The sequence below is a fragment of the Chelonia mydas genome, chromosome 5 (genome assembly GCF_015237465.2).
Source record: "Chelonia mydas isolate rCheMyd1 chromosome 5, rCheMyd1.pri.v2, whole genome shotgun sequence".
Classification (NCBI taxonomy): domain Eukaryota; kingdom Metazoa; phylum Chordata; order Testudines; family Cheloniidae; genus Chelonia; species Chelonia mydas.
Genome location: NC_051245.2, coordinates 38,133,054 through 38,160,690, shown reverse-complemented (window position 1 = coordinate 38,160,690; position 27,637 = coordinate 38,133,054). Strand labels below are relative to the sequence as shown.

General features: G+C 42.8%; 1 protein-coding gene and 1 long non-coding RNA gene across 6 annotated transcripts in view; one reads left to right on the top strand and one right to left on the bottom strand.

Moving 5' to 3' along the window:
• ZSWIM6 (zinc finger SWIM-type containing 6) overlaps positions 1 to 6,720 on the bottom strand; it is a 168,205-nt gene extending 161,485 nt beyond the window's left edge. The window contains exon 1 of one of the 2 annotated variants that reach the window (XM_037902873.2): positions 6,598 to 6,720. Coding sequence is in view for 1 of the 2 variants with exons in the window: in XM_037902869.2 (XP_037758797.1) it covers positions 4,812 to 5,322 (511 nt within the window). In the remaining variant the exon portion in view is untranslated. Of the gene's footprint in view, positions 1 to 4,811; positions 5,349 to 6,597 lie in introns of those variants that run through there. The other variant, XM_037902869.2, reaches the window with a different exon arrangement.
• On the top strand, positions 5,606 to 26,917 carry LOC114018357. Of its 4 annotated transcripts, none has more exons than XR_005225949.2 (4): positions 5,606 to 5,987; positions 14,938 to 15,066; positions 16,956 to 19,709; positions 24,515 to 26,917. It is a non-coding gene; the product is annotated as an uncharacterized LOC114018357 (long non-coding RNA). The 4 variants fall into 4 exon arrangements; XR_005225948.2 differs by lacking the exon at positions 14,938 to 15,066 and adding an exon at positions 23,661 to 23,816 and having other exon boundaries at positions 5,611 to 5,987; positions 16,956 to 17,783; XR_005225947.2 differs by lacking the exon at positions 14,938 to 15,066 and having other exon boundaries at positions 5,607 to 5,987.
• The last annotated feature ends 720 nt before the right edge of the window (positions 26,918 to 27,637 follow it).

The window sequence follows — 27,637 nt, the reverse complement described above, 5'->3', positions numbered from 1 at the left end:
AACAAAAAAGCGGACCTTTTAAAGTTAATTTAAGAATCCAACTAAATAAATATACACAGAGCCCCAAAGGTTATTTTACATTGAAGAAAACCAAAGTAAAGTTTCTCTGGAGATAATGAGTTACACTTCTCCAACTGCATCTCACTATGTTTCACGGTCTAAAACCCAAGGTTATGCAGTGAAGAGACACACTGCTTGAAGTAACCCTCTTCAAAAGAAAAATAAGCTGGTTTGCTGGCTTACAACATCAACATTAAACAAATCTTAGAAATGTGATAAGCATTAATCACTTAATGCTTCACATTATTTTTTCGTCTCCAGGAAGTTCTTCCCTTCACCTCATCCCCCTGCCATTCATATCTAAAGGTATTACTTCTGTGATTATGATGTCACCAAGTGTTGCTGTGGAAATTACTGTAATGTCTTAAACAGAGACTAGTGTGAGCAAGCAATGGTCTATACAGTGCAGAAGTACAACTGACTTTAGATTAAAACAAATTTAGAAATCAAATTTACATTTCACCATTTATATTTTCCCCTCACTTTTGGCATGTCTTTCAGGTTGGCCAAGTAAAAACTTATTTTCTAGGCAGTCAATCTGCCTTCCAAATTTTAATATACTTTGAAAATGTGTAATATTTGGATTGCAAACACTGCTGGACAATATTTAGCGATTTAAAATGGTTTAAAGTTAAAATGTTTCATTTCTCTTAGGTTTTGTTTTTAAGCTACCTCTTCTCCCCCAAGCTCTTATCAATGTTCTCTGAGACCCTTTCCCACAGTCTTGACCCAAGTATTATTTTAAAACTGACAGCTTCCCCCCCCCCCCCCAAGAAAATCCCTTTGAAACAAATTATGCTTATAAATGAAATGAATTACATTGGAATAAATTAAGTTAGCTTTTAAATACACTAATAGATACTCAAGACTTCCGCTTGAAAAAAATTCTTATAGCGTTTACAAAATATGTAATTTTGTGCAAAGTAGTCCTTTACAATACAGATGTGAGACAAGGAGCTGCAAAAGTAGGGATTTTTCATGAAAAGGCACCTAATGAGAAATCGTTTTAATAAACCGAATGCTTCTAATTATATAATATATATATTAGAAGCATTCAGTCTATTAGAACTACTTCTCATTATGATTATGTATATATATAGCTTGAAAACAAGTTGCCATAGTAATAAGTTTCCTTCAGCTTAATGTTCCTACAGTGTATTGACTAAAAATGTAAAATTCAGAAGCAAATATTTTCATTTAACTAGCACTGAAGTAAAATTTATGTGGCTTGCTTAGCAAATCTTCAACCTGTTTGTATTAATACTTGTGTTGCAAGAACGACAATTAGATCTGATATGCAATAAAATGTGGTTTGTCCAATGATTGTGCTTTCAGAAAGCACAACTGTAAAAATGTACAAAGTTTCTATTACTCATACTGCACAGAACGTACGTTCACAGTTATACCGTCACTAAATCCGCACTTATATAAGCGCAGTATTAGGATACATATTCTGCTACATTACATGAAGCCAACTCCATTCTCCAGCCAATATAAATCATTGCAGTCGAGTTGCTTGTGCTCTTACACCTTTTTGCTCTGGCAGGAACATTTCAAATACAAAACCCTTACCAGCTCTGACACAATGTTCCCAAATTACACAAGTATTTGGAGGATACTCTGCCATCTAAAAGTTATACTATATGCCCTCCAAAACAAAAACTCTACCGCAGTCAGAACAATTGACATTGTGTTTCAAAGTACTGGTTTTGATACACTGCTACTTCTGAATGGTTTCCCCAAAAGAGTTATATTTTCAACAGTTTGTATAGCATTTGTTTGAAGTGTGGTTAAGTGTTCCAGGAGCAGCAGTCAAACCTTAAATTGTATTTATGTATATTTTCTTTCTTCACATTGACCCTTGCCAACATTGCTCAATGCCCCTCCCCTTTTGAGACTATACAAAAAGTTACTTCCCCCCCCCCCCTTCACAACTACTCACTGAGGCCTCTTCTACTTCTGAAAGCAAGTAAAGCAAAGCCCATGCTGGGTGTCTGTCTCCTAGAGAAGATTGCATCTTTTATTTATCGCCCCTTGGCTTTATTTTCACAGTGAATTCCTGGCTTAAATGTAATCAGCCAAGAAACCCTCCCTATGTGCACTCCTGTCATTCCTCATCGCCTGCAAGCAGAATCAAGCACAGGCAAGAGAAAAAAAAATTCTCAGCACTGCCATCCAAACCAAAATGAAACTGAATTCTGGTTTTGCCACAAGTGCGGAACCATAGATGTCCCTCAGTCCTCTGGAAAGAAACAGAAAGCCAAAAGGAAGATGAAACTTAATTAGATTTTTTTTTAAAAATGTCTCAACGCTGAACCACCCTCTACGAAGAGGGGAAGGGCACCGAGCATAGAGAAAAAGCAACAGAGTCTGCTTTTGGAAAATACATGACCAGGCAGAAATCACATTTTTAGACTGTATTTGAATTCAAATGAACCACAGACAGGATTAAAACAACTGAGTTCTCTCCAAGGATGGCAGTGAGGCAAAATTACACGAAAACTAAAATTATGCAAAAGATCTTAAAATCTATCGGGCCTTTGGGCCCAGAAACTCCACCCCCTCAAATCTTTAAAAACAAGGCATAAATAAAAGGAAAAACTGATCCATTTTTGTTTTAAGTGCTTTGGAAGGAGGGGGAGAGAAGACAGAGTTGTGAACTATCCTGCTGTTGGTTTCAGTCCATTTAAAAATGTCATCATGTCCATGCTCAAAAACTGATAGCTTGACAGGGAAGAGAAAAGCTCAGGCTTAAACTGCATATTGGGGAAGATTATGCAAGTCTGTGAGGGAAAATGGAATCGTGCAGCTTTAAGTCATCAGTCCTTCTTTCCCTTTGTCAAATCTTCACTATTTTTCAGGCAGTGAAAAGAAATAAAGAGCCTCTTTTGTTTGGCTTCCCCTTTTCGGAGGCTGGCAGAAAACTGAAAAGGACACAAATAAACATGAAAATGAGAACAAAGTGCCAGGTCTTCCTCCTCCTTCTCCACCACAGGGAATTGCCTCACGGCGATTCGAGATGTGCAACTGGCAAATACACTCAGCTAAACACAACAAAACGAGAGCTCCAGCTCCAGCACAAGAGAACCTCACCCTGCACTGAAGTTTTATTAGGGAAATTATAACCCATCTGCCCGTTCTGTCACAGGGCAGCGGAGCCTGGATTGCTAGGTCTGTAAAGCCTCCCCCACCACCATCACAAACCAGGGGGTGGTTCATCCTCTCCCCATCAGAGCGAGCCAGGCAGTCAGGAGAGATGGGAAATCTACAGCCTTCCCTTGTCATGTCCAAGACCCACAGGAAAATGTGAGCCTGCCATGTAGCTGCTCCAGCACTCTTATTGATGGGACTAACCCCTCCCCCCCAACACAGAGCTCCTCTTCCTCCTCCCTTCAGGGGGAGGAGGGGACCCCCCACCCCCCCCCGCAGCCTTTTAAACTAACTAGGAAGGGAGGAGTTAAATAGAAAAAGATCTATCTCCTGGAGAGGGTGAAGAGCAGCAGCAGGCGGCAGCAGCGGGGGTGGGGGGTGTGTGTGGGGGGGGTGAGTATTGTTCCCGGAGAAGCAAGAACAGCACTTCCCCCTTTTGCTGTTGTCATGAAGCGAGGAACAGCTACATCCCAAAGCAACTGGCAGCACCCCATGTACCGCCGCCTCCATACACAGCAGCTCCCCCTCCTCCCAGCCATCGCTCAGTTCCCCCCCCCCAGTCCTGGCAGCCCGGATTGGATCCGCTATCTGGCAGCTTTGCTCTCCAGCCACCCCCCATCCCGCAAAGCCAACCGTGGGGTGATTCAAAGGCAGCCCCAGGCTTAGGCTGCAGTGTCTGCCGCAGCTGCCGACCCGCCCGAGCGTCGCTGCCGCGGATCCCCTACAAGTGCCTTTGTTCAGCGACCCGAATCTCTCCGCGCAAATTGGCTCCTGGCGTTTGTAGGTAACAGATCCCTGCCCCTCCCTCCCCCCACGGGGGCTTCTTCTGCTGATTCATTTCCTCGCCCTCCCCGGTCTGCGGGGCAGAGGCGGCGGCGGCGGGTTTGGCATCTCCTCTATTGTGGCCCAGGGCATGACGATGACCCGGATTAGCGGGGGTGGGAGGGGACACAGCGAGGTGGGACTGCACGGCCGGGATTACGGGGGGAGTGGGGACTGGCGGGGGGAGGAGTGTGAAGCGAGTTAAAGGGACGGGACGGGAAGCGTTTGATTAGCCGGGGGTGGAGAGCAAACAGGCGTGATGTGGGGTGTGTGAGGGGGGGAGAGGGCAGATTGAAGGGCAGTTGGTAGGCGGACAGAAGCAGCGTGTAACCTGGCCTTGGATGCCGAGGAGAGGCGTGAAAGAGCCATATAATCTGGCTGCGAGGGGGAGGGGACGAAGAGAGGAAATTACAAGGCCTGGATGGCTGGCTGGAAGCGAAGGGGGGTAGGGAGGGGGTCGCTGGGGCACGGAGGGAGCGGAGAGCGGCAGGGCCCGGGCTATGGGGTAGGGTAGCGCTGGGGGGCGGAGGTGGCAGCTGCCGAGGTGAGGTGAGAGGAGGAGAGCAGAGGTGAGGGGCTGGCCGCGGGCTCAGGGAGCTGGGCGAGGGTCGGAGCGGCGCTGTGCCTGGGCAGGGATCACAGGTGGGTGACAGGCTGGCGAGCGGCCCGGAGAGCCCCCCGGGCAGGATTACAGCGGTGCGGGAGAGGGGCCGCAGCCCGGGGGGGGGGGGGGCGGCGAGGCTCCGGATGGCCGGCCCGGCTCCCGGGGAGTGACTCACCGACTTGCAGGACGTTATCGACGCAGCCGCCGTCGAGCAAAGCGATACCCCTACGGAAGGGCAGGCGGTTCTCGTCGGCGGCGGCGTCCGCGGCCCCGCCGGGCGCGGTGCTGGCAGCGGCCCCCCCGGGGGCGGCGGGGTCCTCGGCGCCGGTGTTGAAGGAGGAGTACATGCAGATCTCCCTTTCGCTGCGGGGGAAAGACCAGTACACGATCCTGCGCTGCACCGGCTCCGGGATCCGCTCGAACCGCTCCTCCACCCGCTGGAAGGGCCACTTCTCCGCCACCTTGCGAGCCGCGATGTCCAGCAGGGATTCGGGGCTCTGAGTCTTGCCGAGCGGCAGCAGCCCCAGGGCGGCAGCGGCGGCGGCCGCGGAGGAGGGTCCGGCACAGAGCGCCCCGCTGCCGGGGCCGCCGCCGCCCGCCCGCTGGCCCGGCCTGCACCCCGAGCCGTAGCCAGGTCTGCAGCAGAGGCGCTTAGCGGGGGGAGGGAGCTGACCGCGCTCCGCCATGATCGCGCCGCTTCTAAGCAGACAGCGGAAGTGGCTGTACCCTATAAACGGCACCAGGAAGAGAGCGACCGACAGCCGGAATAGCGGCCCCGCCCATCGCCGCCATGTATGGGCAAGGGGGCGGTGCCTGCTGCCTCGCCCACGGCATGGGGCGGGGCTATGCAAATCAGCGCCTACAAACATAAATAGAACGGGCCCGGCCCGGCAGCCGTATGCTAGTCTAACTAGCAGTGGGGGTGGGGACCGCAGCCTGGGCGGGGCTTCTTATTCTGAAAGAGGGCGGGGCCTCCTCTGGACATGTCATATACTCGCAAGCCTGGGCACGCCCTTCGGGGCTGCGCGTGGTGGGAAAAGGGGGTGGGGCAGGCGCCACCGCCTTGGTGACACCATCTAGGGAATGGAATGTGGGGGCGGAGCCGTGGCGGCCTTAACCCGGTCACCACCGCTGGGAAAGCCGAAGGGAGCGGGAAGGAGGGAGGAGTGGCACTAAGCGCAGCAGAGAAATACGGTAATGAAAACGAAGCTGTCGCTGGGCTTCCCTGCGCGTACCCCAGCTCGGTTCCCAGCGGTGGTAGCAGCCCGCCGGCATAGCTCCTACTCGCCTGCCCGGTGCGGGGCAGCCAGCTCCGCCCGCCCGCAGCAGAGCAAGGGCAGCCTCAGTGCCGGTAAGTGCAGGGGTCCCGGGTCCCGCAGCGCGTGCGGACCCGCCAGCCGGAGGCCCCGGGGCTGGACGCCATGTGCCGTATGGGCGGCGGAGGCGCTAGGGCAGCGGGAGCGTCCCGCGCTGGGTCCGCCTGCCCAGTCTGGCTCGGGTTTGTCCCGCACGGAGCCGCGCGTCCCTGTCCGGCAGCCGAGCTCGGGTCGGCGCTGGGGCAGCGAGCCCGGCTCTAGCGCTGCCCTGCAGACACCACGTCCGAGCTGCGGCTGGGCAGAGCCAGGGCGGGCTGAGGGGCGCTGTCCCCGGCGGGCGGACGCGCCGCTCCCCTGGTGGGAAGAGGTCCGCCGAGTGACTCTTCCTGTCCGCCGGTTACTCTGCGCACCGGATGGGACTCGATGTGGAGTCGCGGGGGCGGGAATACAACTGGAACCAAAGCCAGGTCGCGCTAGGCACAGGCTGCTCCGTCAGCACGGAGGCTGAACAATCCCGATTGTACGCGGCTGAGGGTGGCTGCTGGCTGTGCTCCCCGAGCGCCGGAGCATGAAGCCAGAGCACGAGTGCTAATTACGCGATGCGCAGCAAATCCCAGCCTGAGGCAGAGTCCTGGACTTAATTACCTTGCTTGAGACGGCGCTGTGCTTTGCCCCAGCTTCCTCGCTGCAGCTCGCGTTCTTACTCCTGTAGGAAGCACTAGACTGAACCGTGTGTTGTGATACTTAGTACTCCCTGTGAGCGCCTTGTCTCCCCTCCCCACTTCTAGCCTGCGCGGGGACTGCAGGGCCGCTTTTAATACGGTCTCTGCGTGGTGGCCAGGTTATGAAACTTCCGAGGCTACCTTATGTTATGGTTTAAAAGCTACACGCACAAGCAGCCAAACGGGACCAGAACGTGCTGGCCTGGTTGTAAAACCAAGTTTTAGGCCTGTTCCAAGGTTTCCCATTTATTAGGAAAATTGTGGTATCATGCTGTTTGTGGGTCAGTTCCTTCGGTGTTCCTCAGTCTTGAAGGCCAAAGCACAGAGGCAGCACACGTACAAGAAGGGGAGGGGAAACAGGGGGAAATTTCTCTAAATCAGAGAAAATAACTTTTGAAAACAAGTCTAATTTTTAAAAGGCTTGTATTGTGCCTTGTAAGATCTTACCTGACCTTCCTCCCTTCTCTTTGGGGGAGAGAGGGCATAAGGCTACTCCTAGCTGCCTAATATCTGTCCCTTCTGTCACTTACTAGTGTTACTGTTGTGTGGGTATAAATGCACAAACTAAACATAGAAGAGACTTGAATGAAAAAGCCTCTCTTTTTTCCCAAAGCAAAATTTGTTACCTACAGAATGTTCTCCTTAAAACCACTAATAAGGACAGGAAATGAATATTGCAAATACAAACATAAGTGACCTACCTCCTATCAGTCACTCCTAAAATAACTGTTCCCCATGCTGTTGCACATTAAAGCAATTCTCACTTGTAGGTTGGCTTTTGTGGGGGGGCTGGCAGTTACATGTAGCCAAGTAATATATGAGAAATTCTTTAAAGCATTCTAGGCAGGATGAGTGGTTTTGGGGGTGAGGAGGGGATAGATGTGTCTGATTACGGCTTTCTTCTCTTTCATAGAGAAAAGAACATCTGCAACCTCACTTAAGATATTTTAATTTCAAAACCGCTAAAGAGAGAGCAAAAATGGTTTCCTGGGAAAAGAGGCAGATCGTATTTTGAAGAACGGGTGTATATTGTAGAATCAGAGACTTGACAGCAGCCTTAAATAATCTCATTTTGGAAGAGCACTCTGGTTTCTTCCCCTGATGACTCTTATGGAAATCTATATTGTTCCATGACCCTTTTAGCCTAAGAGGTCAAGATAGCAACCATTTTTCTGTCAAAATCCTGGATGCACGCTGGTGCTGATTAAGGTTAGGTTAAGGCTGTAAACCTTCACATACAGCCCACATTGGACTCAAGCTCTGGCACCCCCAATGTGATAGGCTTGATGCCACAACCCACAGTGAGTAAATTGAATGCAGTTAAAATATTCTGTTTGCCCTTGTGTTGAAAAGGAACTATAAAAATACTGGTATTAACCATCTGCTGTGGTTAATTTTTAGCAAATGGTTTAATGTGTAATGTTAATGTTGCAATTCCCATAGCGCACAAAGTGAAATATCTTCCACTGTTAGTTAAAATAAACTGTTCAAAACTGTATCTTCTAATCAAATCAAACAACCTTTTTTATAACATTTGTTCCAGAATGTGCAAAAGCAGGCTCAAAAACCAGAATTTGCTATTCACAAATAGTAGCAGAAAGATATCAGCTATCTAATTAGTAGACCAAAGTCTGTTCTTGCCTCAGATAACTTCATTGGGGATGCACAGGTGTAAATAAGGGCAGAACTATATCTGAAGTTTACTGTACAATATTTTCATAATGTTGATGTGTAAACACTAGGGCTAATCAAAAATTCTGATATTTCAACTTTTTGATCCAAATCAGGATAAAGGATCAAAATATTGAAACTTTTCTTTCACAGAACAAAATGCTGTAAAAGTTTAATTTTGAAATTCATTGTTTAGAAATCTTCAATCAAAGCAAAACATTTGGACACTTCTGACTTGGAACATTTCATTTTGGCTCAGTTAATCATTGAACAGCATTTGTCTGAACTGCTGTGGGTTGCCTCAGTGGAGTTGTAGGTCAGGTGCTTCATGTCTCTGTTCTCCGGTAGGGGGCAAGGCTGTCCAGTCAGACTACCACTCCCATGAGTCAGTGCAGCAGTTAAATCAAAGAGCCATGATCCTGCACATAGAGGAGAATGGCGGGGGGGCATAAGATACCAGGGCAGATCAGGCAAACAAAATTAAACATTCGTTTGGTTCCACAAACCAAAATATTTTATTTGGGGTTGATAATTTTTGATTTACCTGAAGGACATTTGAACACTGCAGACTGCATTTTTACATTGATTGAAAATTCCCGATCAGCTCTAGTAAATACTTTTTTTTTTCTCCCTGATTGTGTTTGACATTTAAAAAAAAAAATCAGTGGAAAACCTGAAGACATCAGGTTATGCAAGTATCATCTTAATGTTTGTGTACATTATCAATTTCTCAATTTCTTTTGAAATAGCCTTGCTTTAATTTAAAAAACTATTTAGATACTGTGTAGAGCCATAGAAAAATTAACATGGCAAGAACAAATTATAGTGGCAGTAATATTAAGACTTCAAGAAAATAATTTTAGACTAAACTTAAACAGAGCCCATGAATTGAATCAGGCCTGCATAATATATTTATATGTCCTGCATGGCATGTTTCAATTCTTAGCTTTTTTTTTTAAAGTTTCTAGCCCTCAGGGGCATGAAGAATATACGTTCTGAATGTGACCTGAGTGTAAAGTGATCTTCTTGAGTGTGCAGACAGTATGCATCAACTACTCTAAAAGGTGTGAACCCCTTGCCTCCCACTAATCTCTTTTGGATATTAACGCTGAAGCCTAACACCACTTTAGCAAAGGAACCTAAGGGATTTAGATGCCCAATCCCCCTGGAATTTTAATGGGATTTGGGAACCTGAACACTGTAGGCTGAGATTTTAAGGAGTCTAAATGTATCAGCACTAACTATTTCATTGCTTATTTTAGCAGTGAAATTGGGTGGAGAACTGGGAGTTACTATAGAGAGGGACATGCATAGAAAAAACAAAGGCAGGGAAGAGGTAGAGAAACAGAAGGATAGGGAAGGAAGAGAAAAATAGCAGTGGGCCTAAAAGGAAGCCGTTTTCACTGAGTGATGCTGAATGTGACAAGGAATTGAACAAAGAACTAAAATCTTAGCTATTCCATAAGGATCATAATACTCTACCCTCAATCTCTGTGCAAACTTTGCTTTGACATCAGTGGGCATTCAGCTAAGGTTTGAGGAAAGCATGTCATCCTAAATGTTTACTTTGTGCCCAACAAAAATGAAACTTGGCCCTGTCCAAAGAGTAAGTTTGATACGTCCTGTTTTAGACCAGTAATTGTGGCCCACTTTGGGGAAGGATCTGCTTTCACCTGTCATGCTATGATGATCTTGTGCTAAGTGCTGTACTTTCTGCTGGGCAAAAGCTGCTCCTAATAGGGTACCCATTTCCCAGGCAGGAAGAGTTAACTGTTACCTGGAAGCAGCTGATCCCACAGCTGCAGAGTCCTGTATGTAGATTTTATAAACTCCACACTTGCAGAACTGGTTGCTACCTGATGGTTGCTCTTTTGTCCAATCTGTTCCCTTCCCATCTCTCTGCCTTTATACATTAATGGTATACTTGGCTTATTAATAGGTCAATGACTAAGAATTTTTATCTTCTAAATCAGAGGAGTCATTTTATAAGATTACATAAAGTATGCAAAATTCAATAAAAGCTAACACATGCAATCACAGACTAAGAAAAAAATCTTCATTCAAATAAAACTTAAAAGTTGCATAAATCTACAGTTTAATCTGAGCAAGCAGAACTCCCTAAACCAATGGGGAATTTGCCTAATAATCAGCAGCATGATATGTCTCTATTTTGTTAGCCACAATACTATCTCCAGCAAATCTTCAAATCAAGAGAAACAAACTTAAATTATTTGAGAGCATCAAGAAATACATCTGGGAGACATGGATTGCTTTTTAATGTACCTGTAGAGGAAAATCTTTAGGAAAGTCTTATGGGAGACAGCACAAGCATTTTGCCAAATAATTTTTAAAAAGCTTTGACACTTTTAGTAGAGATAAAAGCTGAAAAATAACCAGCTTGTGTGTCTTGGGATACAATATAAAATTCAGGAGAGAATCTGTACCTGCTTGCGAGACTAGTTTAATGAAACAGAAAAAACACTAAAATAAGAAATTATAGTGCTAAAGTGAGAAATATAATTAGGTACTTGGCACATTAATATGCTGCAAATTTTTGAAACAAACCTTAAGTGATCTGGTCATAGAGTCAAATACATCATTCTCCTTAGCTCCCACTCATGTAAACAAGATACCCTGACTTTGGTAGTGATTCCCACTTTGCTTTATAATAGCTACCTGTTGCAACATAACCCTCTTCATGGCAGTGGGGTGGGGGTGGGAATTGTCCAATAAACAAGTTCTACTATGAAGATTCAAAATCCGGAAGAGTGACAAAGGTGCCAGCAAGAAATGCTCTTATTTCAAACAAAAACAATGAAATATGAAGGTTATTTCAAACTAAACCTGGAAAAATTCCTAAGCCCATTTAAGAAATCCTACAAGTATAAGAATAAATGGAGAAAGTCTGAGTCTATCCATCTGCCACTTAGCAGGAATAGCCATTTTTCATTATGTCCAGAAATAGCTACATATGTTGCTGCCTTAGACATGCATTTCTTTTCTTTACTGGGAGGGGAGGGAAGGCGCACAGAGCACATGCCACACCTCTTAAAAGGATGTAGCAGCAGCTGTTCTCCTGACATTGTGCCTGAGGCAGCAGGTACAATTCCTTTCTCTGGGGTGGTGAATCTGTGTACCATTCCCATTGCAGCTGGTGGCTTTACAGCTACAATCTGCCCCCTAAGCATGCAATTCTTCGGCCTTGGTAGTATTGCTCCATGAAATCATTTAACCCTCACTAGAAGTAACTACTGTCTTTGGGTCAAGAGATTACAGTTGTATTGTTTGTAGAACCTTAACTGTGCATTTGTAAGTTTGAGGTTTGTTTTTTCTTCTAACAAACATTTTTGAGGATATGTGGGGAGACCTTAACTGAGCATTTCCTGGGGCATTTTTGTTTGAGTTCAAGTTTTAGAAGGCCCATATTCCAAAAAGATATGGGGAGAAAAACATGATATAGGGCAGCAGCAAGTTTAAGTCCAGCTTAACTAACTTTTGGTAAGGTTATTCATCTTCATAGCAACTCAAGGTACCATTAAAACTGTGTTCTGTCAGTGTTGAAGCATCTTTATAGTCTTCAAATAGTGTCACTTCCTACTAGCTGTAGCGCAATCCATGACTAAATTCCCAAGGCTTTTTTTTAAATTAAGCTAGCACATTAAAACTGCTTTCTGTGGGCTTGTCTACACTAACCGAGGGATCGATGAGCGACTATCGATGCAGCAGTGGTCGAGTTAGTGGGTCTAGTGAAGACACACTAAATTGACCACGGATCGCTTTCCCTTCAACTCCTGTACTCCACCAGATCAAAAAGAGTAGGGGGAGTTGATGGGAGAGCATCTCCCGACAACATTGCATAGTGTGGACCCCCACAGTAAGTAGATCTAAGCTACATCAATTTGAGTTACGCTATTCACGTAACTCCAATTGTGTAGCTTAGATCGAATTTCCCCTGTAGTGTAGACAAGGTCTTTGGCATATGTTTAACCACAAATTGTTGAGAATACCAAAACTGGAGGATGTAAAAAACACTCAGGAGGCCAGAACCAAACTGCAAAGTGACCTGGAAAGATTAGAACAATAAGGACCAAAACCAATAAAGGGCAGACTTGGGACTGATATGCAAATCCTACATTCAGACCAAAAATATAACTAAGCAGCTGCATCTAACATTAAAACAAGTTTATTTTTATCTTCTCCCTTTAATTTTTCATGTACCGAATCACCATGCTGGATACAAGGAAGGTGTGGAATTGGGAGGGGCGGTATCCAGGGAAAGATCTGTCTTCAGAAGTGATCCATAACATGAAAGTTTGAGAACCTCTGCTCTAGAAAACAGTGCTGGAATTGCTGTTCTCATCTCAAGTGGCAAGACTAAGGCCATGTCTACATGTACAGCACGGCAGCAGTACTGATGCACCTTACAGCACATCTGGTGAAGACACTCTGTGCTGACAGAGAGCTGTCCCTTCAGCATAAAAAAAAAAAAATCAAACTACTTCCATGAACGGCAGAAGCTGTGTTGGCGGGAGCAGCTTTCCTGCCGACATAAGAGCACATGAGCGCTTATGTCAGCGTAACTTATGTCGCTCAGGGGGGTGGCTTATTCATACCCCATAGCAACATAAGTTAGGCCATCATAGGCTGTAGTGTAGATATAACCTAAGTCCACAAGTACTGAGTTCTCTGCAACTTCTTAGAGGTGGCCATTCTCATACAGGGAAAACCAATAGACCTGAAGAGAGCTCTATGTAGCTTGAAAGCTTCTTTCAAGAACAGTGATTGGTCCAATAAACGATATCATCCACCTTGTCTAATGAGTATTTTTCTTAAGATCCCTTGTTGGTCTCTTAACTGTATCTGTATGGCAATAGAAAATGTTTCTCTAAGAAATTAGAAACTAAGGGGGTTCAGGTCTGATATTGAACTGAATATGTTTTCTTGGGTTTTAAAATGAGCATGTGCATATTTGTCAAGTTTTATACAGCATATGATCTTCTAAAGTAGATGGTTATAACTCATTTGAAGAGTTGAAAATAGAGAAGCTTTGCCTCCTACTAGTCTTAAATTAAACCAGATATTCTTTTGGATAAGTGTTACCAATAGTTTCTAAAGTTCAAAGTTTCTCTTCAAAAGTGAAAAAACAGGCAACACTGAATCAGCTCTCAAAATATGGCTTGTTACTTTAATTGAATTATAGGATGAGGCCAACAAGAAATGAACCTGAGTCAGAAGTTAATCTGTACAACTATTGGGAATAGAAATTTAGAATACTAAACATGCTTTTTTGATCTTTCAGAGCTTTCCAGAAACATTCAGAATATTTTGAGATTTCTCTCTAATTTGAGCCATGTTTTCCTGATGACATTGCCATATCTTTGCCTTTTAACTACTTTAAATAACTCCATAGGGGTAATTCTGAGTAAGACTGGCTCTTGGATTGTAGTGAAGATACCAGTGATTCATAGTCGTGTGAATCCATGATACTGTGTATTCTCCCCCACAGTAAACTAGTGCACTGAGTTTACAACTACTGAGAATGGACCATGAGCAGGTATAACTGCTTCCTTATAAGCAGCCTAGTCATGTTAGGTTGCCCTGGTGGGGTAACCTAGTTCACTACTGCTGCTTTTACTGTAGGAAAGAAAAAAAGTAATTGTTAAATACAGGTAAAATGAACATGTGCAATGAAATCAGGAAGCTGTACATATTGGAAGTATCACCTGAATGTTAGATCTGTTTGAGAAACTAAAATTCTTGGTTTAGTCACATTTCTGTATTCTAACTTCTATTAGAGTTTTTTAATTTGTTCTCTGAACATTTGCAGAAGTTCTATACTTGGCAGGAAACTGGATGTAACTTAAACTGTAAACTTGTTTTGACTTTTCCAATAGATGTACTTGAAAATATTACACACCCTACTTAAAGCCAAAACAATCTTATTTTTGTTTAAAAATAAGAATTGATGAAACGTTTTGCTTTCCTAGTACCAATATGGAAAAGTTTGATATTTGTTACAAGAATTTCTATATCTTTTAAGTGTATTATCTTTCCTCCCAGGTATTTTTTCTCTTTAAATATATTAATAGCTTCAAGCAGTTTCAGTTGTGATAGTATACTTGTGAAATACTAAAAAGCTTCCTCAAAGCTTAATCTTATTCCTGTCAGCTATTCTTCATGAAACATGTGACCGTGTAATCAGTGCAAGTTTGCATCTTATTAGTCCAGTTCATGAGCTGTCTCCCTCCTCCAGTCTCTAGGGAGTACCAGTATAGAAACTTACTCTTCAGAATATACTGTGTACAGAAAGCTGTAAAATCTAATGTCTTTTTTCTAAAGACATTTTGTTACATGAAGCTCAAATAAACTGTTTATCTTAATGGCAGTCTATGGCAATACTTGACTAAAAACTAACTGACTAGCTTCTTGTGATATTCTGTCTATATTAACTCTTTTCCCCCAAAAGGAAACTACTTTTATAATCCCCAGCTTCCTCCCCCGAAATAGCTACATCATCCCTTTAGGCTTCCTTGCATTATACCCCACCCAATAGCTGTTGTGCTGTGGTAAGCAGCATATTTATTCTTGGCAGGAAACTTGGTGCATCTGAAGGGCATGCAAGCTTTAAACAAGTAACATCAGCCACAAAAGTCATCTGCCTGCCCAACTATTCCACTGTGGCAGAGAAGGAGGAGAAGAAAGCAACTGACATGGACAAAATGTTAGTTAAATGAAGCATTGGGGGTGGGGAGAAAAATCAACTTTATAAATAACATTAGTAAAGTATTAAGGCTATTGGAACCTTTCTAAATATACAATATTTATAGATAGATTTTTCCTCACAGTGAAAATGTGTGTGCTGGTGGAATGGGTCCACCATAACAAGTCCCGTTCTTGCTCCCCAGCAAGCTTCTGCCTCAAGACTTATAGAGGTTTAGCAGGCAGTATTTACAAGAAAGTAGCTTAATTAACCAGAAAACAATGGGGAAACTTCCCACTTCACCCTTATCCTAAAATGTACAGGTTCTATGCTCTTTCCAACACCGCTGCAAACCCAGTCAAAACATCTGTACACTGGGAGGGGAAAGCTGAACTTGAATTAAGCAGCTGGTGTTCCTGCCGTTTGTCACAGGGTATGTTTTTGGACACTGGTCCATCTTTACAGGCTGTGACCTAGGAGACAGAGGGTGGGGGGAAAGCGAAGTGGGGAGAGAAATGAAGGGTCAGTTTTTCTGGGACTTGCACAAAGATGTCCTTATGTTGCAAACAGAGGAAGTCAGTGAATATGAGTCTGAACATGTGCTGGAGGTAGGTTTTCTAAAAGTCCATTTCAACTTTAACCCCTTCCTTTCATTAAGATCTAATTCACAAATGTTCAAAGAGCCTTACAAACATTTCCTGCAGAACTAAGTTCTGGTTGGACTGCAAATCTTCAGTGTGTGTTTCCTGCTCTTCTCGCCCACCCGACCTTCCTGTACAATGTTTTCTACCATAAACTGTCATCTTCTCTGCACAGTTCTCAACATTGTACTTTTCTAGCTTATCCTATCAGTGGCTCAGGTCCACCATTTCCTCCCCCCACATAGGACCTTGGAAACTTTGCCAGATACTTCAGAGCTAGAAGACTAAACCTACTAGCCGTATACAGAAGTTGGGGAACAGGAAGATAGTTAGCAGCAGTGCCAGGTGTGAGAAACTAGCCTTCTCTGAGCTACTGGGAAAGTAGTGGGGATTCCTATGATAGCACTCTCCCTGGAGCTTCCTTCAGGGCTCTTATCTTTCATACCAGCCTGTGACTAGTCAGCATCTGAAGTCTGACCTGATGGAAAGGAGCATTCTTGTTCTGTTGCTCACCACAAACCTGGCTGCCAGAGTTTTGTAAAGGCAATCTAGGGCTCTAGCCACACCATGATGTGGCCCTGCTCTATTCCCCCCTGGAAGCGATAGTGGCAAGAGGTTCCCTTCTCATCCCAGAAAGGCAACAGCAGGGGCCCTCCTCCCTTGGGAATCAGGGGCAGTAAGAGGGCGTTCCCTTTACCCACTGGAGAGGTAGGGGTTGCAGCAGGGGTTTTCCCAGTACTTAACCCAACAGGCAGTCCAGCTGCTTGAACCCCAGCAGAGGGCTCTGTATGGCAGGAAGACAGAAGTGCAGTGAAGCCAGTTTATCCTATCCCAAGCAAATGGAACTGTCCGCTGGGTTAACAGACTCTTGCTGGCTGCTAAAGGGCGGAGGGTCCTTGCTATTTTGTGGTTCCTCTCAGTCTGCTGATGACAAACAGTAGCATGAAGGTGACTTGATTCTTTATGGCTTCAGTGTTGCCCAGGTGGTTCTGAATAGCAGCAGAGACACCTGGGAAGACACTGGCCAGTTTTCACTCTGCTGTACTTCACCAGAGCTCTGAGCATCAGTACAGGAACTAGAGCTCCCTGTGTTCAAACTGAAGGACCACACTGCACGGGCTTGTACCCTGCCCCTAGCTGGACAGTTCTTTGCAAACAAGTGCTAGACACTTTATTTTTTTTTAAATCCTTATTCTCCAGCACTTATTGGCTCTCTCCTTCCTACTGACTATAGGTGAGTAAATTTTTGTCCCTTTGGTTTTTATGCAGGGAATGGCAAAGGAGGAGTGGAAGAACAGAGGAAGAGGATGACAAGAGGCCAGCAAGGGTGGAAGTACAGTTTAGTACATAAAGCCAAACCTTTTCCACTGCACATGGCACTTACTACAAGAGAATGAGGGTCCACCCTAAATTAGTTCTAATATCTGGAAAATCCTCCTCCTAGAACTGGTCTTATGCTCAAAGAAGTCAGTTCCTTACACTCCAGCCCACCCCACCCCAGACAAATGATGCTGTAGCAATAGCTGTGTGTCAGCCACCTCAGCTGCTGAAAGGGAAAATGGGGATCCTCCCCACTGGTTTGCAGTCTCTTGTGTTATCTTTGATGAACTCTGTAGAAAACAGAAAGCTAGCGCCTGCTCAGGTGGAGCATTTTCTAAAAGGAATGGAGTTCTCATTTACAAACTACCAATATTGAAACTGCAACCTGTGGTGACTTATTACCAACACTTAAAAGAAACGGAGAATCATTTTAAAAGAACTGTGGGATATGTCTAAACTGCATTACTGCCATCCAATGTGGTTTCATTTGATACTATTTAGAAAAGAGGGATTATAACCATGGCAACACTTATATCATGACGTGCCACTAGCAGTTCCATATATAGTGTAAGAGTGAAACTCATGTGTACAGGACAGCAAGTAGCGAGAGAATATGGAGTTCTTTTTTTAAGGAGAGATCAGGATGACCATAAAGCTTACCATTTTGCTTTCTCTGAAGGGACTAAAACTGCCTTTCTTCAACCTAGTCTTCCAATAGTAACACCACAAGTCTTTTGTTTACACAGTTCACATCTTGCTGAGCAGAGGTGTAAGAAGGTAAATATTTATATAGAATTTGGGTCCTGATTTTGTGAGGTAGTCAGATACCACTGGTGGGCAGCATGACAAATACAGTGTTTGGGTGTAACAAAATACTACTAATCTTCATCCACAGCTATAATGCAAACATTCAGAATAAAAATTGATTTTCTCAACAAAAATATTGATGTATAATTGATTTAAAAAGCTGAAGGGATTAGTTCTTTTCTGCAGACATGAGCTAAGCACAAGGGTAACTCCCTGACATGAGAAGTTACGGTCTAAGAGAATTACTGGAAAGCTATGGGTAATAGACATAAATGAATATGCTATCTACAAATCCCCTTTTTTTAAAGGGGAAACAGTCAACTTAAACACATGCTTTTGTGTGACAATCTTACAGGCTGTAGCAAGTAACACTGAATAGAAATATTTCCTAATTAGTATTTGTTAATTATACAGCACTTTGTTAATGTCTAATTTCACTGTTTCCCCTGAAGTTAGTTTTCCCCTTCTATGTGGGTCCTGCATGCAACAAAGAGAGAAACATGTTAGAATGAAATAAACTACACAAGTTATTAGGGAAACCTGGGCAAGCTTAGAACTACTTAAAACTTTTAGAAGTTGACTAGATTTCAAGTTGTGCCTCATGAACAGATGCTGAATACAGTGACTGTTTCATGTTGCTTTCAATCAACATTTCAAACCAGCACACCAGCCTGTTGGTAGAATTACTTCTTCCTATGAGTTAGGACTAGAGATGACAATCACTACTACACTGCATTGCTTATCTCCTATCTGTGGATGCTAAACCATTGTGCTATTGCACCTCAAGTGTAGTTAAAGTAATTAGTTTACACAGATAGTGCCCTATCCTTCTCTCCCAGGAAAGCAAAATGGCAGAAAACCTTTCTGTGAAGGTGCACAAAGAAAGGCAGTTATGTAGGATGTTACCACCATCTCTGCATAGGTCCTGATTGTTTCTCACCAGGAATCCCTCTGGGTTAATGACAAATGCCAGTGTACTGGGGCCCATGCTGGATATAGGCTTCCCAGAAGAGGGAATAGTGTATCAGATGAGCAGTACTCTAATTTGCATATTGCTTAAGGAAAGAATTGCCTTTCTGCACCTTTTCATGTGGGAGGGAAACATGGTTTTAGGCCCTGATCCTTTGAGGTGTCCAGTGTTCTCCCCTTGATAGATCAGTAGGAGCAGAGGGCACTCAGCACTTCATAGAACTGGGATTTGTTTGTAAAGTGTTTTGCAATCCTTCAGTATCAAAGGCACTAAGATAACTAATAGTAATATTTTACTACTATGTGCAGCATCCCAATTCCCTCCATCTGTGTATTGAAAACTAGGGGAAAAAGGCCTTTTGTAGTTACCTGAAAATTTCCTTCCTGTGCCTAGATCCACAGATTCATTACAGTGGGTTTTCCAGCCTCTTTGCTGCTTGGGGCCAGAATCACACTGGCAACAGGGCAGTACCTTCTCCCTGATGGCTCTGGAGTCTGTCTGAACCAGTCCTGAATGATCTGTGCAAAATGAATTGTTTAACATTGTAGTGTTGGGAACTTATGGGAAGGAATGTGAAACTATGTATCAAATGTAAGAAGTTGGGAAGCGTCTGAGTGAGATCAGCATTGCCAATAAGAATTTTTTTTTGGTGATATCTATGTTTATCTTTAAGCCCAGATGCACATTCTTTACTTGTAAGGTGGTAAAGACAGATTGGTGGTTGATGTCCATACAATTCAGGTAATCTGTGGCAATATTTTGGAAAATGTTTTATGGTAAATTATTTGCTGTCACACTCACTGCAGTAGATCAAGTGCCAGAATGCTGTGTAATGCCAAGGTGCCAGTCGTCATGTGCTGTGGGAAATGAATCTTCAGATACAGTCCTTGGTGCAACTCTACAAAGCTGGAACTAATTTAAGAATGGTAATTTGGTTGAATAGTGTTATGCAATTTGCCTGTAGGACCTACATGTACTAGAAGAGCATTAAATGGTTTCCCAACTTATTTTAAATTTCATACATAATTGTGCACTCCTTTAAACTAGTTCCCAACAATAAGTGTTCTACAACTCCTTTTTTAAAAATAAATAAATTCAAGGCTGGTTCAGACAAGCTCCAGAACCACTACTCAGAGGCCTCCACATAGAGGCATAAGTTTCTGACCATACTCACTACTCTTCTCATCCTGCACCAACTAATAAGTCAGTGTAGCAAACAGAACCAAGTCTCATGGGCCCAGGCCTGCCTGCCCGCCCCTCTGCAATGTCAAGACTTTTGCTATACCTGGAGCTAAGTATCTCTCCCCCTTTTCCCAGTGAGATGTGAGAAGAAGCACTAGTATGCGGGAATATTTCATTTGGCTGGTTATGAAGGAGTCAGTCCTTTTCTGCTTAGCTGCTGCCCATACTGAGCCTTCCTCTATGCCAGGCAGCTTCATGTTATCTTTGACCAGGGATTCCTCTGCTGCCACCCCCTTTCCTTAACATTAGGTGGCCAATATTTTTAAGAATATTTTAAGAATACTGCTCCTTTCTCCTCAAATTAAACTAAAAGTAAGAGGATAAAAAAAAAGCGATCATGAGTAAGAGGCAGAGGCAAAAGGCATCCTTTAAAACTTTGAAGTCAAATTCTACTGAGGAAATCAGAAAGGAGCATAAACTCTGGCACATCAAGGGTAAAAGTATAATTAGGCAGGCCACAAAAGAATGAAGACCAACTAGCAAAAGGTTTTGGAACAAACTGATAAAATAAATAGAAATAAGTCACCAGGACTATATAGTATTCACTCAAGTGTTCTACAATTTCATATTTGAGTTTCTTCAGAACCACTACCTGTGGTATGTAACCTATTGCTTAAAATCAGCCTCTGTACTAGGTGACTGGCGGATAGCCAATGTAATGCCAATTTTTTAAAAAGACTTCAGAGGTGATTCTGGCAATTACAGGCTGGTAAGGCTAACTTCAGTATCAGGAAAATTGGTAGAAACTGTACTAAAGAACAGACACACAGATGAACATGATTTGTTGGGGAAGAGTCAACATGGCTTTCGTAAAGGGAAATCCTGCCTTGCCAGTCTATTAGAATTCTTTGAGGTTGTCAACAAGTATGTGGACAACAGTGATCCAGTGGATAGTGTACTTGGACTGTCTGAAACCCTGTGACAAAGTCCCCCATCAATGGCTCTGAAGCAAAGTAAGCTGTCATGGGACAGAGGAAAGGTCCTCATGGATCAGAAACTGGTTAAAAGATAGGAAACAAAGGGTAGGAATAAGTGGTCAGTTTTTAAAATGGAGAGAGGTAAGGGGAAAGTGGTAAATAGCAGGGTCGGGCCCCCCGGCCCCCAAGGATCTGTCCTGGAACCAATTATGAATCTGTTGAAGAGCAATGATCTGGGAAAAGGGGGCAAACAGTGAGGTAGCAAAGTTTGCAAATCATACAAAATTACTGAAGTTAGTTAGTCCAAAGCTGACTGAAGAGTTATAAAGGGCTCTCATCAAATTGGGTGACCGGGCAACAAAATGGCATATGAAATTCAACATTGATAAATGCAAAGTAATGCACTTTGGCAGACATTATCCCAACTATACGTACAAAATGATGGCAGTCTACATTAGCTGTTGCCACTCAAGAAAGGGATCTTGGAGTCATTGTGGATAGTTCTCTGAAAAATCCACTTAATGTGCAGTGTCAGTCAAAAAAGCAAACAGAATTAGGAAAGGGATTGATAAGACGGAACATATAATGCCAGTATATAAATCCACCTTGAATACTGCATGCTGCTCTGGTTGCTCCATCCCAAAACAATCTTAGAATTGGAAAAGGTAAAGAGAAGGGGAACAAAAATGATTAGAGGTATAGAACAGCTTTCATATGAGGAGAGATTAAAAAGACTGGGACTATCAGCTTGGAAGAGAGATGACTAAGGTGGGGGATAAGATAAAGGTCTATAAAATAAATGGTGTGGAGAAAGTGAATAGGGAGGAGTTACTTACCCCTTCACATAACACAAGAACGGTCCTCACCTAATGAGGTTAATAGACAGCAAGTTTAAAATAAACTGAAGGAAGTACTTCACACAATGCACAGTCAACTTGTGGAACTCATTGCCAGGTGATGTTATGAAGGCCAAAAGTATAACTGGGTTCAAAAAGAATTAGATAAGTTCATGAAGGATAGGTCTATTGAGGTCTATTAGCCAAGGTGGTCAGGGATGCAACCCCATGCTTTGGGTGTCCCTAAGCCTCTCACTTCCTAATCCTGGGACTGGACAACAGGGGACTTGATAATTGCCCCATTCTGTTCAGTTCTTCTCAAGCATGTGGTATTGGAAGACAGGATATTGGGCTAGATGGACCATTGATCTGACCAAGTATGGCTATTTTTATGATAAACCCTGTGTCCCAGTGGTATGGTACTCAGGAATGGAGGAGACAATGTGGGGAATCTACTCATGTGTCTTTTTCTTTAAAAGAATTTTCTCAATCATAAACATAGAGGGACGCACCACCTCCTGGGAGGCTGAAGAAAACTGACTTTTGCTAAGAGTGCTTTTAATTTAATTAGCAAGGGTATTTTGATAACATAGCATAGTGTTAAACTGGTGTAAAGTCTTTAGAAAATACCTGTCCCGTCGCACAATCTGGTCCATTCCAAAGAAAAATATTTGTCCTTCAGATGTATTTTTGGTGCCTTGGGGTAAGATGACATCTCTGGCAAGGATGATTTTGCTGAAGTGAGGGGGGGGGCAGGGGGACTCCATCAGAGACCGGGAAATTATCCCAAATTTAACTCCAATGTGGTGGCAGGACTTTAAACTCCCAAAAGCTCTCCCTCCACCCTGTTTTCCCACCCCAGTTAGTATTTTACTGCTGCCCCTGACTAGAGGCTTCATTCAGCTACCCTCTCTTGAGAGAACTTCCTTCTTTCCCTTTTTTGAGGCTGCAGCTGCAGCTTCCCTCTCCTGGCCTTGCACTCCTTCCTCTCTCCCCATGGCCATAGAATATCAGGGTTGGAAGGGACCTCAGGAGGTCATCTAGTCCAACCCCCTGCTCAAAGCCACCCTTATCCTGTCCTAGTTTAGAGAAATATTTTATTTTTCCAAAAAAAAAAAAAAGCCTCCCAACCCTCACCAAGAGGGAAGCATGAATGATTGTAAGGGGACCCCAACTGACTGTGTTTGTATTGGGTCCCAGATGTGTTTGAATCAGTCCTGACAACATCCTTCCCCTTGAGGCCATTTTATTTAGGCCCAGAAATAGAGTAATCGGAACTAAATGCAGTTATTTGTACGTTTGTGTATACAGCATATTCATTGTTTGTATATGCAGCATGTTTGTTTGTGTACAGCTTCATTTACATATAAGAAATGAGGTATTTCTTCTGCATGCTTTGTATTATGCTGCTTACTATATTTGCTGCTACTGTAGGTAGATAAATAGTGTCTGTGTTGGGTACAAATATGGGAACACTTGTATTATTTAGCATGCCAATAATGTAATTTTAATTGAGGGTCAGCCAACCCAACTTCCAGATTTAAAAACAGATATTGATTTTATGGAGAATAATTTTTAAGGGTTAAATTCATTGCTGGTGTTAGTAGGAACAGCTCTCACTGACTTACCAGAATTGTACCCTCTTACAGCAGTGAATTTGGCCAAGGTCTGAAGTGAGATTCGACTTCCCATCACATAGCAAAAGGATATTTAAACTATTTAGATCTGAGTTGGATCCAGATTCCATACTGAAAGTACAAAGCCGAAAATGAGTAATTGTGTATGTCTGCCCAGCCACTTCTCCATTTTGAGAATTAAAATGATTAAAATTCACACAGTTGAACCCAAATGAGAGCAACAGCATTTTTAATTTTATCTATAGCAAAATAAATCAGAAAGAAGTGAAAAAAATGTTAGTGTATCCCGCTCCCATAAGGATACGAAATGACATTGGACTTAACTTGAGGACAATGCCTTTTTCCTGTAAACTGGAATTGTACCTGGCAGCCATTCAAGAGCCAGTCCTGCTGAAATACAGGTACTGTTTCCTGTGTGTATTAGCTATCTGAAAGGGGTGGGATGAGGATGGGACCATGAATGAGCAGTTGTGGAGGAAAGCACAAGTTGTGTCCATTTGAAATAAGGGCAGAGCTGATGCTGCAGCCTGAGCTGCCTGGGAGAGCCTTGGAAAAAGGTTGGCTGCGGTAGGCAGAGTTACTCACGGGGAACACCACTTGCAGCATCGCCCATGGTTTAAAACCCACAATCTGGGATATAATCAATAGCTGCTGGGAATAACAAAACAAGAAATAATTGTAACCACTGTGCCAAAACCTTCACAAGGCACAATTTTTTACATTTTCTACTTATATGGCCTAAAGTATCAGAATGGGATAAACCCTTGATAAACAAGACTTCCTACTTTAAACTCTGCAGGAATTATTGTTAAGACTGACCACAACCTATGGCCAGGTAAGCCTGCTGTTTACAAAATTTGGGGGACGAAGCCAGAGGTGCATCTACTTCTACCAGCCCCAACTGATGTGAGTAGTCTTGACTCACATGGGTACAGTATTTCCACTGAAGTAAATGGGACTGTTATGTGAGTAGGTGCTACATGTCTGAGTAAGGGCTTGCAAGACTGGGACTTAAATAAAGTGCTCTCGAAAACAAAATAGATATCAGATTTTGTTTTTTGTTTTTCCCCTCTCAAACGTGTCTTTTTTTTTTTTTTAGTCACTCCCTAGAAGTGAGTGGAGTGTTACTCAGTAAATCTACTGATGGGACAGTCATGGAGGATGCAAACTAAGTTGTACAGCAGTGCCCTGTGGAATTCAGTAGCAGCTCCAGACAGCTGCAAGAGGACCTGTCACCCTCTGCACCTGACCAGATCCAGCAGCTTCCACTCCACTCAGGAGCTTGCACCACCTGTGAAAGAGCTTCTGAATCGTCTTGAAGAGCCTACATCCTGTGCTCATCAATAGCAGACCCAAGAGCATAAGTCCATGAGAGGATAAGTGTCAGGCCTGTCATTTCACCTTTTCCCCTTTCCCTCAGGTCACCTTCACAGTACAGTCTCTGCATAGCATCTGATTTACTAAAATTTTAAGTGATCTCTGGACTTTTTTGCTGTTGGTTGTCAGTTCTTCCTTTTTCCCATCCAACCTCTTTACTACCCAGCCTCCCTTTTCCTGTCCAGCCTGTCTCCTTTCTCCCCCTGGTTTTCTTCCTTCTGACTTAGTCCTAAAACTAATTTCTTCCCCACCAGTCTCATTTCACCCACTCCTATTTCAATGCAAGATAACCAATAAGAAAAGATAACCCATACCTACCCTATTAAGAGATATGCATAACAATTTAAGCAACAGCATGTTGTAATCTTGTCCTCACCTTCCCTCCCTCTACTTGTTTTGGCTCGTATCTGTTTAGACTGGAAGTTCTTCAGTCAGGGACCATGATAATTAATCTATAAAGCACTAAGCCCACCTTACATTTGATATAAATACCTAAACACATCCCTTTCTCTTTCTAGGGCATACTGGTATTAGAGAAGAAATACTGCCATAGAGAAAAAATGACTTTCCCTTTTTCTTTTAATTTTAAGTTTAATATTAAATACAGGCTTTCTGTATGCCAAAGATTTCAGACTTAAGCTAGACTGATTCTATTGGTAAACGAAGGACCATATATGTCCCTCTACATGCACATGAAAGCTGTTAATGTGGATATGGAGCAATATTCGTCCCCAAGGACGCTACAAAATTGCCACAATATAAGAAACTGAGCTTTACTGAAAAAAAGTGGCACTACAGGAAGATAACTGTCCTGGGAACATAGGAACTGTCATGCTAGAGTCAACTGGTTGTCCATTTATCCCAGTATTCGGTCTGTGATAGTGACCAGTACCAGTTACATTATAGGAAAGTGCAAGGAGCCTGCCCATAAGGGAAGTTCTCCCATCAGTTAGTGGATGGCTTTGGCCCTGTAACATAGAGGTTTTATATCTTCTATATCCTGCTAATATAATTGCATATTCTCCTCTGAGTCCAGTCTTTATTAAAATCCTACTCAGCTTTTTGCTTTTGTGACCTTTGTAGGCATGAGTTCCACAGCCTTTTTTTTTTTTTTTCTAAATGCAGCATGTATTTCCTTTCATGGGTTTTAAGTGTTGCCTCTCAGTTTAATTGAATATCCCCTTATTTTTTTATTATGAAACATTAAATAGGAGAGTTTATCTCATTCTCTGTGTATCATGTTGTCTTCTTAGTCTCAGTATTTTTAATTTCTCTTCATACAAGAGTCTCTTCAAACTCCTAATTTCTATTTCTACTATGCTATGCTTTTAAAAAAGATAGGATAAGTATTGCTAAGCACAGTATACTAGGTGAGTGCATTTTTAGGCAAAGTTTAAAAACTTTCTATACTCTGATCCGACCCCACTGCTACCTTTTTACAGAAAAGCAAGAATCTAGATAAGACTCATCTATCCCCAAGCTGTGACAATTCAAGATAGTACCAGAAATCAAGTTGAAGTGATGAATACACTGAAAGCTGCTATAGGCTTTAGAATCTTTCAGAATCTTAAAATGTGTAGTGTATTTATATTATTGATACTTTAAAAATGAAATTTAAAAATGCTATGGGCAAGGTATGAAACAGTAAATAAAATGAACATTTTATTGCTTATTAAAATAACTTAAATTCCTCTACAATTCATTAAAAACTACCATAAAAGAAATCATTCCAGAGTGCAAGATTGTAAGGATTAACTTTTCCATTATTGATAGCACTGTCTTTCTGCCTCAGAACACGACAAATGCGTGTGCATGCATATAATTCTGTATGGCAGTAATCATTGTTACTAACATTTAACAACACAAACATATACCTCTGAATCAATTGAATAACTGAACAAATTCAAATAGCTTAGTTTGAAAATGTAACTTTCTTCTTTTGAATAAGCAGTTTTGTTATGGAGCTAAATCAGTCAGTTTAACAAAGGGCAGTATGTTGATGAATTATGTATGTTTTCTGCATTTTCTGCCTGCTGATAATTGACAGGTATCATGGCACCTTCTACTAGCTTCCCGTAATTATGAGCCACATATCAAATACAGACTTGTATACTGTTTCCCCTCCTCAAAGTGGTCTTGTGTTTTATTTAGAGCTTACAGCATTTGAAAATTTTCTATTTCTCTCACTCTTGATTCCAGGCTGTTTTACCACATAATCTATCCAACAATGAATTAATAATATTTCTTCAATGTTAGTTTCACAGAGTCATTCAGGCTTTGTGTTAGATTGTGTGCTTAAAGCAAATTTTAATAAGGATACTCTGATACCACTGGAAACGTATCTTTTAATTGTTTAAGAGCTAAGCTACTGTGTGGAAACATAGTAAGATAGATATTTAATGACATCTACTTTAATCATTACAGAGTTATTCAGGTATTGACAGGTTAAAAACCTAATGTCTTATGGAGAAAATTGAACAGCTATTTCCTTGGTGGTGGTACATATTTAATTGAGGCTAACTGCAACATATCAAGGAAACATTAATTGGGTTGTTCCACAACTGTACTCATTACTGCTTCAAGTTAAGCACTACTGGATATTTTAGCACGATTCAGATTGGGTTCGCCTAGTATTTAGTTTTCAGAGTAACAGCCGTGTTAGTCTGTATTCACATCCGATGAAGTGAGCTGTAGCTCACGAAAGCTCATGCTCAAATAAATTGGTTAGTCGCTAAGGTGCCACAAGTACTCCTTTTCTTTTTGCTAGTATTTAGTATTACACACTCGAAGTAAATTCAATTTGCAGAGAATAATTCTAACATATCTCTGATAATAAAGGTATAAT